This window comes from Chelonoidis abingdonii, chromosome 17 (assembly GCF_003597395.2).
Source record: "Chelonoidis abingdonii isolate Lonesome George chromosome 17, CheloAbing_2.0, whole genome shotgun sequence".
NCBI classification, from domain to species: Eukaryota; Metazoa; Chordata; order Testudines; family Testudinidae; genus Chelonoidis; species Chelonoidis abingdonii.
In genome coordinates this window covers 20,949,941-20,965,758 of record NC_133785.1, presented here as the reverse complement: position 1 = coordinate 20,965,758, position 15,818 = coordinate 20,949,941, and the positions used below count along the sequence as shown (strand labels likewise).

The following is a 15,818-nucleotide window of genomic DNA, read 5'->3' as shown; positions in this document are numbered from 1 at the left end:
CCACAAAACAATGCTAATAATTCCTTTGCCATGAAGCTCTCAAGCCACTTCAGTGCATTCAATTACCATTTGCTTTAGAGGTCTAAATACTGTACTCCTGCATCATGTCTAGTGGCTCGCTAGTGAAGATACTGATTTTCCCATCACGGCAGTGTCTGTATCTGTCCAGTATTGCACTGCAGTTTGAGAGAGATTTCTTCCACGTGTACCAGTATTCTCTGTTACATCTGGTGAAACATTTTCAACAGATAGTAATGTTGTCAGTGCAGCCACTGTTTCATAGACAGGAGAGAAGATCTATTTGACTATATTGTCCAGTTCCCCTCGTTACTGTCCATGTGATAAGTACATCTTAAGTTAAAGCAGATGCTGGGTCATATGAGTTGCACACTAAAGTTCCCTGTGTTGTTAATTGCAGTGTTATTGACTTGTCTAGGCCAGGGAAAATCATTTTATATACATCTCTCTACATTATTTACTCTCACAGAGACCTAATGTATTTATCATTTTCTCACCATGTCTGTTACCCTCTGTGTTTTTCTCTCTCTTCTCAGGTGTTCTGTGTCTCAGATCTGAACTCTGTCCCATCCGCCTTTGTACTAACAGTCTCTGAGGCTCCTGGTTTACCCATAATGCATCCTTTTTTCTTTCACTTCTCTGTTTCACCAAAACGTCTTCCCAAACCTACAATCTTCCTGCAGGCATTTTTTATTTACCCTTTTGAACGTGACATTGCTACACCAACTTAATTCTTCCTTTGAAGGACTTTTGCCCTGTTAGTAAGTGCATGGAGGTTTTGTATTTGGACTCTCTTGCCTGAAAAGTTCATATTGTTTTGCTGTTGTATATGAAGACTCTTCAAGTCTCTGCTTTTACTGGTGAACCACTTGCTCTAGCCTTGCGGCTTTCTTCCCGCTGCAGAAGAATGCTGACCATTTTTGGTTCCTACGTTACAGCAGATATCCCAACCGCCAAAATGGCCTCGAGACTGCTCACGAGGATAGTTTTTGGCGTGTTTTTGGAGAAGCTTTGGAGGACTTGGAAACATGTGGCCAGTCTGAACTTTTGAGGGAGATTGAGGTAAATCAACTTGGAATTGTTCTAACCACTCCATTCTCACCACTTGTAGTAAGTGATTCCCCTTGTTTGCTAATTGTTGACCATATCTCTGCAGGGGAGGGGCCAGGATTCTATCTGAGTTTGATCCCTTGGAATATTTCTACTTTCAGATCACTCGACTCATCTGTTAATAGTCTGTTCAGCCTTTTTCTCTGTCAACTGTCAAATTATTCACAAAAAGCATTTCTTGTTTTGACCAGCTTCAGAGCTCACCAAACAATAATCATAAAATGTCTAAATCTTTCTATCAAATGGCAAATACTCTATTGAAGAGGTATTTCTGATTGACAAGCTCTGCAGGTTGGCCAAAATGGGTCCAAACAATGTAGGAACTGAACAGTTGAGTTATTTTAGATGTCTGAGAGCCCAGCACGTACCTTGCATTCAGATGTCTATACCCACTGCTGGTTCAGTAAGATGGATAAATGGTAGGTTTTCATCCAACTTCCCTACTCCTCTCCCCTCGGCCCCCACCCCTGAAAATGTATAAGAAGGTGGCAGCTTTCTGTAGACATAGTGTTTCCTTTCTTCATGAGCTTCTCTCTCTTGTCTTTATCCACAACAATTTGAAAGTCCTGTTATTGTCTGTGGCTGTGGGATGGGCAGGTTGGAATTTAAAACCTTGTGGAGAAAGTAAAGCAGAAAAGCCCTCTTCAGAAACCACTAGAAAGTTCTGTAAGGAACAACCCTGCATTGCAGGACTGGCAGAGTATCCATCTTCTAATCTAGGAATCAGTCATTACAGAAGACCAGATTGTAGCCTGGCTTTTGCAGTGATGCAAAGGAGTGAGGGGTGTACGGCAAGCTGCCTGTATCACATTTTTCAGTGCGGGAATGGAAGCAGGTTCTGCACAAGTGCTTCTCGCCCTGATCTGTGCAGGCAGGTGACGACTGCATGGACCCTTGGCTCCACTTTGCTTGCCCCCTCGTCCCCCACCCAAAAGATGCTTGGCCAGCAAAGCCACATTGGCACGCAAGGTGATGTATGCTGTACTGGGGATAGGTCTGGAGCAACAGGGAGACCAGGAGGAATTTTGAGACTTTGCATCCCAGGCTGCCCTTGGGGTAGTCCAACAATGCACTGCTCCCTACTTAGAGCACATTGTTGTAAAGTGACTTTCTAGACTTAAGATCAGAGCCCATTGAAGTCCATGGAACGATTCCCGTTTTCTCCAGTGAAGTTTGGGTATTTGAGTTTTCCAGTTCACAAGGCAGTGAAAGTGGTAGGGAATTTAAAAAAAACATAAGGTTTCCATTCAGCACCCTCTTTAGGAAAATGAGGATATTGCAGATCTATTTCACACAGCCACAAGAATCTATTTGATTATTCTCCTTGTTTGTTCCAAGCCAAAGCAGACTGATCTTCTCTAGCTATCTGACACTAGCACAGGTGAATTAAATCCTCCATTTGGGAGGGTGGGGTTTGTTTAGATGCTTGATCAGATGGCTCTTTCACTATGCATACCAGTGACTGGTCATTGACTTGCCACTGTTGAACTTTGCTTTGTTATCTGCTCCCTACCTTTCTTGTGCTTGTTGACATTCAAGTGAACTTCTGAGCTTGAATCTTGGAATTAAGATGTTCGTTACTAATTTAAATAGATTGTGTGACCTAGAGGCAGTCGAGGTTGCATACACTGATTTCTTGATTCATTCCTTAGCTTAGAGCAGTATAATCCCTTTAATGAAAAACATTGCCAAATAGACTTTTCTACATAGAGGGCTCTTTAAAGGGATGCTATGAAGGGTGACTGGTCCTAAATGCTACCTAATTTCATATTAACTTTTTTAAAGGCTTGATCAATTTTTCCTAAATGAAGGCTGCCACCTCTTGACATATCAAATCCATTGATGTTGGAACTAAGGGTGCTGGGGAGCTGCCGTACCCCCCTGGCTTGAAGTGGTTTCCATTATATACACTACAGGATTTACAGTTTGGTTCAATGGCTCTCAGTATCCCCACTATACAAATAGTTCCAGCACTCCTGAGAAAATCCTAATTTCTTTGCTGGAAAACCTGTTGTGGAACTCAAGGTATTGTCTTGCTTAGCCATTGCAGACAAATGCACATGCAACATACTGCAGCTCTGGAAGCAGGTATAGTATCAAAACCTATCAGAATCCTTCTCTGTGATCCAGATTCTGGTATATTTCAGTTCCTTTCCTGCTCATAAGAACAGAGCAGGCTGGCAAACTGGAAGGATGGGGGCATGCCGAGAAACTATCCTCCAAGCCTTTTTAATGCCATAAATTCCCAGAGCTATGTTATAGGGAGATGGTGCAAAATCAGAGTGCAGCTGGCTTAAGGTTTTATTCCTGAGTAGGCAGGCACAGGCATGGGGTAAGCATGTTGCTTGCTGTCTTTGTTGTATCTCTAGAACACATGTAGTATGTGCTCCCCTCATGTCTGCCTCCTGCTGCTTGTCCAATCCAGTCACATCTCTTCAGGGTATTTAGCCCTATTTGCAGTGTTAGTGGCTCTCACTCCCTTACATTCAAAGAGTGCTGGCTTGAAGCATTCTGAGCTCTTTCTGCACAAGGATGCTGAAGAGGAAGAGATTTCCTGTGTGTTTCCATAATGAAGAAGCCATAATTTGCCCCATAATCCATAGAAATGTAGGTCTGAAAGTGATCTTGATAGGTCATCTAGTCCAGTTCCCTGCATTGAGGCAGGACTACATATTTTCTGACCATCCCTGACAGGTGTTTGTCTAACCTGTTCTTAAAAACCTCCAGTGGTGGAGATTCCACAACCTCCCAAGATAATTAGTTCCAGTGCTTAACTACTTTTGCAGTTAGGAATTTTTTTCCTAAATCTTTCTTGCTGCATTTTAAGCCCATTACTACTTGTCCTGTCCTCAGTGGTTAAGGAGAATAATTTATCACCTTTCTCTTTATAACAGCCTTTTATGGACTTGAAGACTGTTACAGTAAATCCTCACTTAACATTGTAGTTATGTTCCTGAAAAATGCAACTTTAAGTGAAACGATGTTAAGCTAATCCAATTTCCCCATAAGAATTAATGTAAATAGGGTGGATTAGGTTCCAGGGAAATTTTTTTCACCAGACAGAAGACTATAGTTACACACACATACACGACTATAGATATAGATACACACACACACACACACACACACACACACACACACAGTATAAGTTTTAAACAATTTAATACTGGTACAAAGTGATGATGATTGTGAAGCTTGGTTGAGGTGGAGGAGTCAGAGGGTGGGATATTTCCCTTACTGCTAAACGATGAACTAGCACTTGGCTGAGCCCTCAAGGATTACCTCTCTCACTCCGCATGGCAGGGGAATGGAGGGAGATATGCAAATTTCCCTTAAGTACAGTGCCTTGTTAATTAGATCAGCTTACTGAGACGAGCTGCTGCAAGCTCCCTCTGTCCTGAGCCCTGCTCTATGGAAGATGGGGTAAGCGGGGAGCAGGAGGGAGGGGGACATCCTGACATTAGCCTCCCTCTTCCTTCCCTCCTCCTCCGCCCCTGGCACAGCAAGCAGGAGTCTCAGGGAGCAGCTCCAAGGCAGAGGGCAGGAGCAGCAGGGACAGTTGCAATTACTAGCCTGCTCGGTGGCTGCAGCACAGGGAACTTAGGGGGCTGCCGGTCCACCCTGGTTCCAAGCCCCCACCAGCTCGCTGCAAGGGGCTGCTCTTCCTGCAAGCAGTAGACAAAGCAGGCGGCTGCCAAAGGACGTTAGAAGGGAGCATTACACAACTTTAAATGAGCATGTTCCCTGATCGATCAGCAACGAAACAACATTACCGAAGCAACATTACCGGGACGACTTTAAGTGAGGAGTTACTGTATCATGTTCCCCCATCAGTTTTCTGTTCACCAGACTAAAAAGCCAGTGTTTTCAGTCTTCTCTTATAGGCAATGTTTTCTAGACCTTTGATGAATATTTTTGCTCTCGTCTGGTCTTTCTCCAATTTGTCCTCATCTTTCCCAATAATGTGTGTGCCAATATCATTTCCCTGGTGCTGCCTCACTGAACTGTTAGTCTGTGAACTACAGTGGTGTCAGCAAATCAGTGTTTCAGACCCTTTAATGTCCTTCCCAAGATGTCTATAATATGACCAGAGTTTCTGTGAAACAAAAGTAAAACCTGTCACTTAAGAGGAAAACCAGTTTCAGAAGCAAAAAGATCACTTCTCCAGGCCCAGACTATTTGAAGGAAACTTCTCTCTGTCTTGAAAGCCTATCCTCGCTCAAAACAACCTGTAGCTGGCAGTATAACTTGCATATTTTGATGTATTGAAAAGTTAAAGGACTTTACTGTTCAATAGTTTGATTCAAAGCTTGTTCCATTGTCTGTCGACCATTCTGAATGCATGAAAAGATAACCTTGAACTCCTCCTACGGACTGCTGGGAGTTGATGGTTGTGTTAAGGGAATTGCAGCTAGATCTGCACTAATTTCAGCATTCTTTTCTATCAGTTCCGTGAACAAGTACCTCCATTTTGTGTATGTACATAAAATGTGTTAGCAAAAATGATCCCTCCGTTTTTCCGTGGGGGAAAAACTGGCTAAAGATTTCTGACAAAAAACAAAGAGCATTTGCCAAGATGCCTGCCCTCTCTGTAAGTGGCTCTTGTAGTCAGCCAGAAGTGACTGCATTTCTACCATTTGGGTCAGAATTACATCTCCTGTGGTTAGTGCTGAACATTGTGTGTCACCTGCTTCTCTCTCTGTTGCTTTTCTTCTTCTAGGGTCCATCAGTCTCTTGCCACTCAAACTTTTGTTTAGCCCAATTGAACTAACTTATCACCTTATCCACAGGCATCCATCATGACAGGGAGTGTGCACAGTCTAGGCCTGGAAGGGAGCAAACTGCTCGTGGACTCTGCTAGTGAGTCTGGACTGAGTCCATTGAGGAAAGGAAACTCCAACTGCTGCGATGAAGGGCAGAGCGACAGCAGCATCGCCCCCACCAAGAAGAATGAGAGAAATCTGGAGATGAAGAAGATTGAGGAGGTGGTGCAGGAAATCATGTCTCCAACCCCTCTCGAGTTGCACAAGGTCTGTGTTTAGAACGAGTTCACTTTAGCGTTATTCTGAGGATCCCTCGGTTACAAATAACATTGTCAGGGTTACAGTGGGGATTGTAAAGGCAGACTCTCAGGGAACTTGCCCTTATACTCAGGGCCAGCTCTAAGCACCAGTGCTCCAAGCATGTGCTTGGGGCAGCACTTTCCAAGGGGCGGCACTCCGGCATTTTTTTTTTTTTTTTTTGCTTGGGGCACAAAAAGCCAGGAGCCAGCCCTGAGCGGAGGTGAGCTGTGGCGGTAGGGGGGCATGGGGAGGGCCACAGGAAGTAACCCAGAGGGGGAGAGGCAGAGGAACCACTCTTTCCCCCCCCCCCGCAGCTCACCTCCACTCCACTGCTGCCTGCTCCCCACAGCGCGTCACCACTTCGCTTCTCCCCCTCCCTCCCAGGCTTTCTGTGCGAATTAGCTGTTTTGCGGCAAGCCTGGGAGAGAGAGAGGAGAAGCGGAGTGGCAGCGCGCTTGGGGAAGGAGGCAGAGGTGAGCTGGGAGGGGAGCGGTTCCTCTGTCCCCTCTCCAAGGTTACTTCTTGCAGCCCGCCCCGTGCCCCGCACCGCCGCAGCTCACCTCCGCTCCACCTGCTCCCCTGAGGCAAGCCTGGAAGAGAGGGGTAGGAGGAGAAATGCGGCGTGCCCGGGGGCAGAGGCAGGCCAGGGATTTGAGGAAGGGGTTGGAAAGGAGGGGGAAGGGGCGGGGTTGGGGAAGGGCTTGGGGGGACACATGAAAAATTTTTTGCTTGGGGCGGCAAAAAACTTGGAGCCAGCCCTGCTTATGCTGCATGTTCCCTGCCAAAAGGGGCAGCAGGAGAAATATTCTGCTAGGAAGTGAGTTTTCTGTGATTTGTTCCCGACGTAATACAAGTCAGCCATGTGTACAGCTGAGCCAATATTTTATTTATATTTTCCCGGATTAGCCACCAAACTGAAAAATGAAATAAATTGGTTAGTTTTGAACTGAAACTGGAGGGGGATGAATGGTTCCCTCCCCCACCCCACCCCCAATGAAAAATATTCCATTTGGGTCAAACAAAACATTTCAAATGTCACTTTGAATTAACACTTCATTTATCTCTTTGGTACATATTCTCAGGGTGCCAGATTAAGGAGAAGGCAGCCTCCCACTAGAACACAGCAGCAAAGGTCTTTGCTCCCACCTAGAGATGGACTCAGACATATTGACCCTAAATCTCTACCTCACATTGCCAAACTTTGGGAGAATTCTAATGCCAACTTTGGCTTGCACCCCTCTGTGTTTACTAGGTCAAAGTCTAACACTGAGCTAGAGCATAGCTCCTGCATGCCAAGCTCCTTGGGGGCGAAGGGAGATTACGATGGTATTCGTCACAGGTAGCTAATGATGGTAGTGATGGCAATAATACACTGCCTCCACCTTCTGGATTGAATTTGTGGGGAGATGTTGTGCCCACAACCCCACAATTCCCAACTGTGTTGGCAAAATGACTCAAAATAGGGTGTGCTGGGATTTGCTCCTGGCTGAGCTGGCTCTCACTGGCTGAGGGCCACTGCTTCCCTGGCTGGCTGGGGGCACTGAAAAGAACTGTCCTGATGTGTTTCCTGTCAGGCAGAAATGTGGCTTTCTCTGGTGGGGTGGATGAGCTACCAGCTGCCTCTGCTGCTGGAGAGGAGGGAAGAAGGGAGGAGAGAGGCTCACAGTGGGTTCAGCACAGTACAGCAGCTCTTCTCTGATCTGACCCCAGGCAGCTGGCTCAGTGTCAGCTATCTGACTGGCTGGTGGTGGAGATGCTCTAGTCCTTGAAAAGCAGGAGGGAGGCAGCAGCTCCTGGCTGGGCTCTTTTGTCCCAGCCAGCACTGTTATGAATTTGGTGCTGCTCACTCAGTGATTGGCTGTCGGTGCTGATAACGCCACAGTCTGGCAATTTCCTAACATTGGAGCGTCCAGGATAGAGCAGAGCAGGTTGAGGCAGTAGAAGGGCAAAATCAAAATGGCGCAAAGCTGAAAACAGGACCAGTTTGCAGCCTAGTCACACCCCAATCCACCGTCACAAATTGTAAACACTTGACCCAATTTTGAGGAGACTGTGGTTTCATCGTTTTGCTACATTTTCTTAATGGTGGTAAAACTCATCGGTGTGATGTCTCTGAAGCAAGCTATTGGATAAACCACCAAGATTAAAAATCTGTAAGAGCTATAAATAATTCAACAACCTGCTTGGAAACACTAATGTCTGTCGATTAATTTCATTCAGGTTTTCAGCACCGTAAGCATGCCTGGTGGACACATAAGATGCCTAGATATGAGTTGCCCCATTGATTAAAAATTCCATTATTTGACCAGCACGGTCCACCTCTTTGTGATTTAATATTGAAGTTGTAGGTTATCCAAAAACTAGTGATTTATAACTCTACTTAAACTTTGTTCTTGTTTCCCCCAAGCAAGGGCGGAAGATTTGTTCGTGATTTATGTGCCCCTAGCCAAAGCATCTGAACATGTGACCCTGTATAAATAGCTGGCCATGTGTGCACAAGTTTAGATTAAACTCCTCCCAATACTAATAGACAACCAATGTTTACTCCCCAGTCCAAGTAAAACCCCACCAGGAGACCCAGAGCAGAATCACATCACTGTACTGCACACATTACCTGAGGAGTTCCTGCCATGCTTTTCTCGTGTATCTATGGCTCATACTGCATTAGAATTTCTTGTTCAATGCCATTCCACGCAGATGACGCTCCACAAGGACCCAGAGAGTGAAGACTTTGGATTCAGCGTTTCTGATGGCCTGTTGGAGAAAGGTGTCTATGTAAATATGATCCGTCCCAATGGGCCAGCTGATCAGTGTGGCCTCAAACCTTATGACAGAGTCCTTCAGGTAAGAGATGCAAAGTACATCTCTGGAGATAGGAAATGAGTGAGTGACTGAGAGGAAGAGAGAAGTTTGTAAGATTCCATTAAGGTGACACCAGCTTTATAAAAGCTAGTAGATAGGCAGCTAGCTACGCAGCCCTTAGCATTACAGCGCATCTGGAGCCAGCTAGAGTTTTACACTGAGGGGTTACTATGTAGCAGAGAGGACCTGAGCTCCAGATCAGAATCTCACATTTTGGGGTAGTTGGCATCCAGATCCAGACTACACCACCTAGATTTCTCTCTAGTGCTAGGTGGAAAGTCTTCTTCATCCTTTCCCTGGTGCATCAGGGGGAGTTTTCAGGTACACCAGAGTTTCACACATCAGTCGAAGTAAGACAGCATGTGCAGTTCCATATGGATTTAAATGGTATGCTTGAAGTTCAGCGCATAACCATTTGGCATATGCATAGAGAATTCTAGGACACATATTCTTCAAGTGAACTTTGTTCATAGACTCACTTCCCCTAATGACTCCTGATCCCCTGAATATTTGCTGCAGAGACTAAACACAATATGCAGTAAACACAGTCAACAACCTATGCAGATATATTTGACCACCATGCAGATATATTTGACCACCAAGGAGAGAATAATAATGGGGGATGGGTGAGGATTGGCTTTAGATATTTCCAAGAGACTTAAATATATAGCAATAGTGCAGCAAGCTCAACCCTGATAACAATAGGGAGAGCACAGTCAGTTAGAGCAGGCATTGTCGCTTGGAAATACGGGTTTTGTAACCATGTTAGAAGTCTTGAAACTCTCATAAGGATGTTTTATTTTTACTAATTTTAAGTGAGGAGAGGGGTCAGTGCCCAAATTAGCTGAAATATATTATGTACATCCAGTAACTGAAAAACTGGCAGCAACGCAGGGAGCCTTATTTGAGCTTGTGATGGTTCGTAGCCAGTTGGCTGCTATACAGCTATTCTTTCTCAGCCTCAAATAAAAGATTAGCATCTTGTATGTTCTTGCACCAATTAGGCTCTGCAGCCGCATTTCTGGTGAATGCTGGATGTGTCGTTATCCAAGTGAATGCCAAGCATTCTGTGTGTATGTGCATGAAATCTTAATGGGAGCAGAGACTTTGACAATCCCCAACGTCAATGTCTCCTCTTCTTGGTCCATTGTGGACATAGAAGTTGACAAGGTTGTCTTCTGTTATAGCTATTGTACTGGCCTTGAGTGTTTGTGCTGAATGAGGACTTTGCAGAAATAGTGCTATAGATGAATCCAAGGGAAAAACACAGAAAAGGGGCATTTAAGATGCTTCAACATGGAGCTGATAGTCTAAGGGTCTTCCTAGATCGCTTCTCAGTGAGGAGTAGATGTTGTCACTCCTTCCTCCATAGCTGTGAAGGGGCCTATCTACCTTGGAACCAGAGCAGTTCTACAGCATGTGTGCCCATTGGCAACTGGGGAGCCCAACCTGTGTCACTGAGTGCAGCTCCGTGGGCACTTAATGAGCCCAGAGGAGCCTGCGGGAGGGAGCTACATGGATCCACCATCCATTGCCCTGTAAAGGAGGCCCAGCCTTGCTCCAAAGCCACTTCAGCTCTGGGGAGGTGGGGACTGAGGTAGAAGGGAAATTCCAATCTCCAACCCTGGGGACATCCCTGCATCAAGCTTCTCTCTGGCTAATCACAGAAGGGGGAGGGTTTGCCCCTAAATAGTTCATATTGCAGGTGATTTAACCTTGGAATAGGTTTGAACTTCCACTGAAAACAGCTGGAAAAGTTGGCTCTTTCTTCTGAGTCCTGCAGGGAGGGCTTGCGGTCTCCAGAGAATGCATTAGAAACCTCCACTGCGCACCAGCTATGCTCTGCAAACCACTGGAAGAACAGAGCTTGTTTCTAGCAATCTCTGCAATGCATGTGTATTTTTTTTTTTTTAGTTGAGTATGTATATAAGAGAGTCTAAAATAGGTTCCTATAATCTATACAAATGCATGTCTGCTGAAAGATGCTGCTCTGTTCATCTAACTGTAGAGTGTTAAAAGACCAGAAGTGTGATTCTCCCAGTTGTTGAGCACCCTTATTTTCAGTTAGTCAGTGGGAGCTGCGGGTGTCCAGAATCTCTGAGTATCAGGACCAGGCTTAAACTCCATGTAAAATGAAAATGTAGACCTGCTGCTGCTTGTGCTGATAGGTGGAGTATCTGTTGTGGTTTGGGGAGCAGCTTGATGATGATGGGGAGTAGGACAGCACTTCAAAGCAGGCAAAGATTCTGTTTTGATACCAGATCCAAGATCTGATGAGATTGGATTAGAGATCAGCCTGAAACAAACCCCGCAGATCTGAACCCTGCAGAATGTGGAAGCTCAGTGAGGTTTTGTCTTTTCTGTTTGTGGGATTGTATAGTTTTCCTCTGAAGGAGGCTTTATAGCTGGACTAGATGGTGCATTGTTCTGACTGGTGCTGCAGTTCCTACCATACCGGTAAACCCCATTCAGGGCTGAAGGAGTTTCAGGGCTTCAGGACAGACTTTATTCCTAGGTATTCCTCTCCATGCCAGGTCTCAGTCCTAGTGGCATTCTTGGGTTTTGCAGTTAACAAATGTGTTTTTGTTCTTTCCCACTACACCCCCTGGCCTCCCTCTGGCAGGTAAATCGCATTCGAACAAGAGACTTTGACTGCTGTCTGGCTGTTCCACTGATTTCCGATGCAGGAGATAAACTGGACCTAGTCATTAGTCGAAATCCCCTGGCACTCACTGCCAATGCCCAGCTGGAGGCCAGTGGGGAGTTGGTCCCACAGTCCTTGGGCGTGGAGGTCAAAATGAGCATGCAGACACTCTAAGGGAAGACTTGAATGGAACGTACCTTTGGGCCCTGCCGTGGTGGGAAGCTGATGAGTATCCATTGTGGTTTTCTGTTTTTGCACTGGTCACTGTAATGCTGTATGTAACATAACTTGCGGGTGGGTCTGCAACTAGCTGTGACTCTCAGACCAGCACGCACTGCTCTGAAGGTGCAAGCTAAACCAGATGAGCAGCTTGGACCTTGGTTAATGCAAATGGTAAAATGGGCTGCTGATAGCAGAAAACAGCATCCAGGATGATTCACCTTTGGCAGGGCAACCTTCAGTCATCATTCAACTCCAGTAGGCCTGAGCTTTCACTGTGCATGGGTTCATGGAGAGTGGATCATCTCCTTGCCCCTCTAACGCCCTCATCCTGAAGGACTTGGCCATCCCTTAAACACACATGGTGCTATTTTTTGTGTGTGTGTTGTTGTTGTTGTTGTTGTTGTTTGCTTTCTTAATCATTTACTGGTTTCTTTGAAAGGAAACCCTACTTCATTTCCCAGGCCCCTTTAAAACACTACCACCAAATCTGACGTTTTGAAAATCGCCTTTCCACCTGAACATTCACCACCCACTAGGTAGCACTACGTCCCATTTAAAGCACAGCTCAAAACTCACTTGCTAGTGGCTAGATGCACTTTCTTTTGAAAGCTAAATCCTTTTGATGGATCAGCGTCTCTGTCTCTAGTTGGAAATCCTACCCTCCTCACCCACCCCTTTGGAAATGCAAGGAAGCACTTTGTCCTTCTAGTTGACTCCAAGACACAATTTGGTTGTCTTTCTTCATACATTTTTATAGAGCACTTAGTAGAACACAGCATCCAGGAAAGCCACTGAATGGCTGTCCTGAATCACTAGCCCTCTTGTTCACATAGACCATCACAGAGATTCCTCTCATTGAAAACCTGGGCTGTTCCTCCGAGTAAACAGCTCAACAACATTCATCTCAGGCCAACTTTGGGGTTATTTTTTTTCCAATGTTTTGAATAAATAAATCCTTGTTGTCTCCTGCCAAATGCTGGCACGAAAGGCCCTCTGCTAGATTGATGTTGTGTTTCCAGTTCCCAAGTGTGCCCCAGATTGGGTCACCTTAGTGCAAGTACAACTGTGTACGCTTTTTTAAATGTCTCTGATGGGTTTTGGACACTTCCCTGTAGTCTACCATAGCTGCCCTCCTTTGCCTATCGTTAACCTCTCTGCGGTTTGTAAGCACGATGCCTTTTTCGGTAGCTCTTCCCCACCCCGTGTCTCCCTGCACCCAGCCCAGCTCCTTGTAGAAGATATGGGTGTGATGTTTGAATTGGTTTAAAAATCTGCCTGCAGCAAACTAGTTGCGATGCAACCAAGGGCGTGATCTCTTCCTTTCTCGTCTCCAAACACAAAATCACTGGCACGTGTCAGTTTCTTCGTATGGCAAATGTGATCACCTGCTCCATGTTTCATGTATTTGCACTTTATTATGATTTTTTAACTGATGTTGTAAGGGCCTGTTTTTTTTTCCTGGGGGAGGGGAATATCCTTTAAAGATCCCTGCTTAGCGGAACTGGGTCTCCTCCTTCTGCTTGTTCTCATGTTTCTTATTTGTTTTTGTTGTTGTTGCGTATTCGGGATGCCATGTAGTTTTGAAATGTTCATTGTTCCGCCAGGGCTGAGCCAGGACTAGTTCCCATGTCTGTACTCTAGCCAAATTTGCCAACTGTCTCTCACATCCAGCTATTCGTAGGTGCAACCATTCTTGTTTTAAGTATGCAATATCCCATACCATTGCTGCCATAACTAGATAATGTGCCATAACTGATACTGCAGAGCATTGACAGTATAGCAGAAAGTGTTTTTATATGCAATATTCTAAAAGGTGGAAGCTCAGTAGGGCTTCTAATGGGTTTTTGATGAAGACTTTTATTAAAAAGGCTTTAAAAAAACAACTTGGTCCTTGTATCCCTTCCTATGCATTTTGAATGATACTAAACTGAAATGCATTACTTAAATGTGTATTTTTATCCATATATTAGAGTGTATTCCTTGTAAAGTATTTTTATATGCTAATTTTCTTATGTATCTATGAAAGCACAATATTTAAAGGTACAGCATTTCAAAGAATATTTTAGTCCTGTTTTGGACCTATTTGTAAATCTCTGTATTTAACTGGAATTGCAATGACTTTGTTTTTTAAATAAATAAAAACAAGTGAAATGTATCTGGCCTTGTTCTTGAGTCCATTTCTGCTAAAGGTTGGAATCCAGATAATACTGGCTGGTTGGATGGTCCAGCCTGCTCTCTGGCATGCACGTTCATTCACTCAATGTAGAGGTGATTAGGGACGTGGCCTTCCCTTCTTCTCCCTTCCCCTTTGTGGAGAATTCAATTTCCTGGTTGCTAGGATGGAGAAATCCTGTTCCTTCCCCCACATCAGGACAGGGTCTTTCTCTTGTCCCTGGAACTTGTGAGTAAAGGCTCCTTGAACCTTCCCTACATGTTTGGACCAGGCCCAACCTGGCTGTAAGTTTGACTGAAACGCTTTGTGAGTTTGGATCTGATCTTAGACAGACTGGCGAAATAGGAGTGCTTTTAGAGAAGGGCACAAATTCAAACCCAGAATGTAGTATTTTTCAACATCCCAGGGCTGCAGCTCCAGCTCTAGCCCATCTGTAATGGTTACCTGTGATGCTCCATGTGCTGCTACCCCTAAAAGCAGCCCTTAGTCTTTAGTATAATTTGGCACAATAAGCTTGAAGTAGATGACTCTTCTGTACCTATTTCAAACCCTCTGATTCAAAACCTTGAGACTAAGGTGACTACCCGTCCTGAATTGGGTGGGACAGTCTTGAAATGAAGAGTTCAAGTTCCAGTCCCAGGTTGAATTATTCCAGGATAGCATTTGTCCCGGATCACCTGTGGCACCTTTCTGCGCCTGCCCGAGGCTCAGGGGTAGTGTCAGCCTCTTCCTGGTGGGACGAGGAGGGGTTTGAGGTGAGTCTTAGCCCGCCGGATGCCGGAGCCGGACAATAGTAAAGGGAAGCCCTGGACCCTTTACCTACCCTGGGCGAGTGCCCCAGGGGGTGAGGGTGGAGGTGGACAAAAGCCGGAGGCTGCTCTCAGGCAACTGGTCCCCCCACCCAGGGCAAGTGGAGGGTCTGGGGCTGCCCACTGCAGCTTGGGCTCCCTGAGCAGTTCTTACCACAGTTCTGCTTCTGGCCTGGTCAGGGGGCAGGGCGGAGTGGGGACAGAGCCACGGAGTCCTGCAGGTGTCCCGCTTTCGCCTTTTGAAAAGATGGTCACCCTACAGCATGTACTTAACGTAACTGTGTGGCTGTACAGTTTTACTGCCCAAGCCACTAAGTGCATGTGTACACTGCAATTAGGTGCCAACAGACCCAGGAGTGGGAGTGGAAGTTTGGGCTTGGGCTCTAGGACCTGAAAGGTGGGAGGGTCCCAGAGATCTGGCTGCAGCCCAAGCCCTAACATCTACACCGCAATTGAACAACTTCACAGCCCAAGCCTGTTGGCATGGGCCAGCCGGGGGTGTCTAATTGTGGTATAGACATAAGCTAATGCTTGTTCAGTTTGCTGCCTTGGGCAGTATCATTTTACAGCCACACTGTTACGCTGTTAAGTGTGTCAAGGTTTAAGTAGATCTATAGTTTCACTGAAGTCAGTAGGAGCACTTGGATGCTTAAATGCTGTGCTTGATCCGGCCCAGAATGATCAGTGCCTTTCAGCATCAAGCCCCTGATTGACTTGTGATAATTCCTCCTAATTTACCTAATCTTTGTATAGAAATATTTGTGGTCAGGTCATTGCTACAGTAAACAGCTCTTATCTGTGATCTTTGGCTGTCTTTCTAGGTAGCAAATTCTTTAGAACAAAGACCTTTAGATGTTTGGCACCTGATACTTGGAATCAACAGCCGAAGCAACGCAGGGCAAACCCGAGGGCTCTGT

At 45.5% G+C, this 15,818-nt stretch overlaps 1 protein-coding gene across 4 annotated transcripts in view; it reads left to right on the top strand.

The window, feature by feature from the left end:
• The window catches only part of GRIP2 (glutamate receptor interacting protein 2), a 496,203-nt gene extending 482,183 nt beyond the window's left edge, over positions 1-14,020 (top strand). For all 4 annotated transcript variants that reach the window (XM_032784290.2, XM_032784289.1, XM_032784288.1 and 1 more), the window contains exons 21-24: positions 957-1,080; positions 5,919-6,158; positions 8,889-9,035; positions 11,677-14,020. In XM_032784290.2, coding sequence (XP_032640181.1) covers positions 957-1,080; positions 5,919-6,158; positions 8,889-9,035; positions 11,677-11,871 — 706 coding nt within the window. In that variant the 3' untranslated portion in view covers positions 11,872-14,020. The remainder of the gene's footprint in view (positions 1-956; positions 1,081-5,918; positions 6,159-8,888; positions 9,036-11,676) is intronic.
• The last annotated feature ends 1,798 nt before the right edge of the window (positions 14,021-15,818 follow it).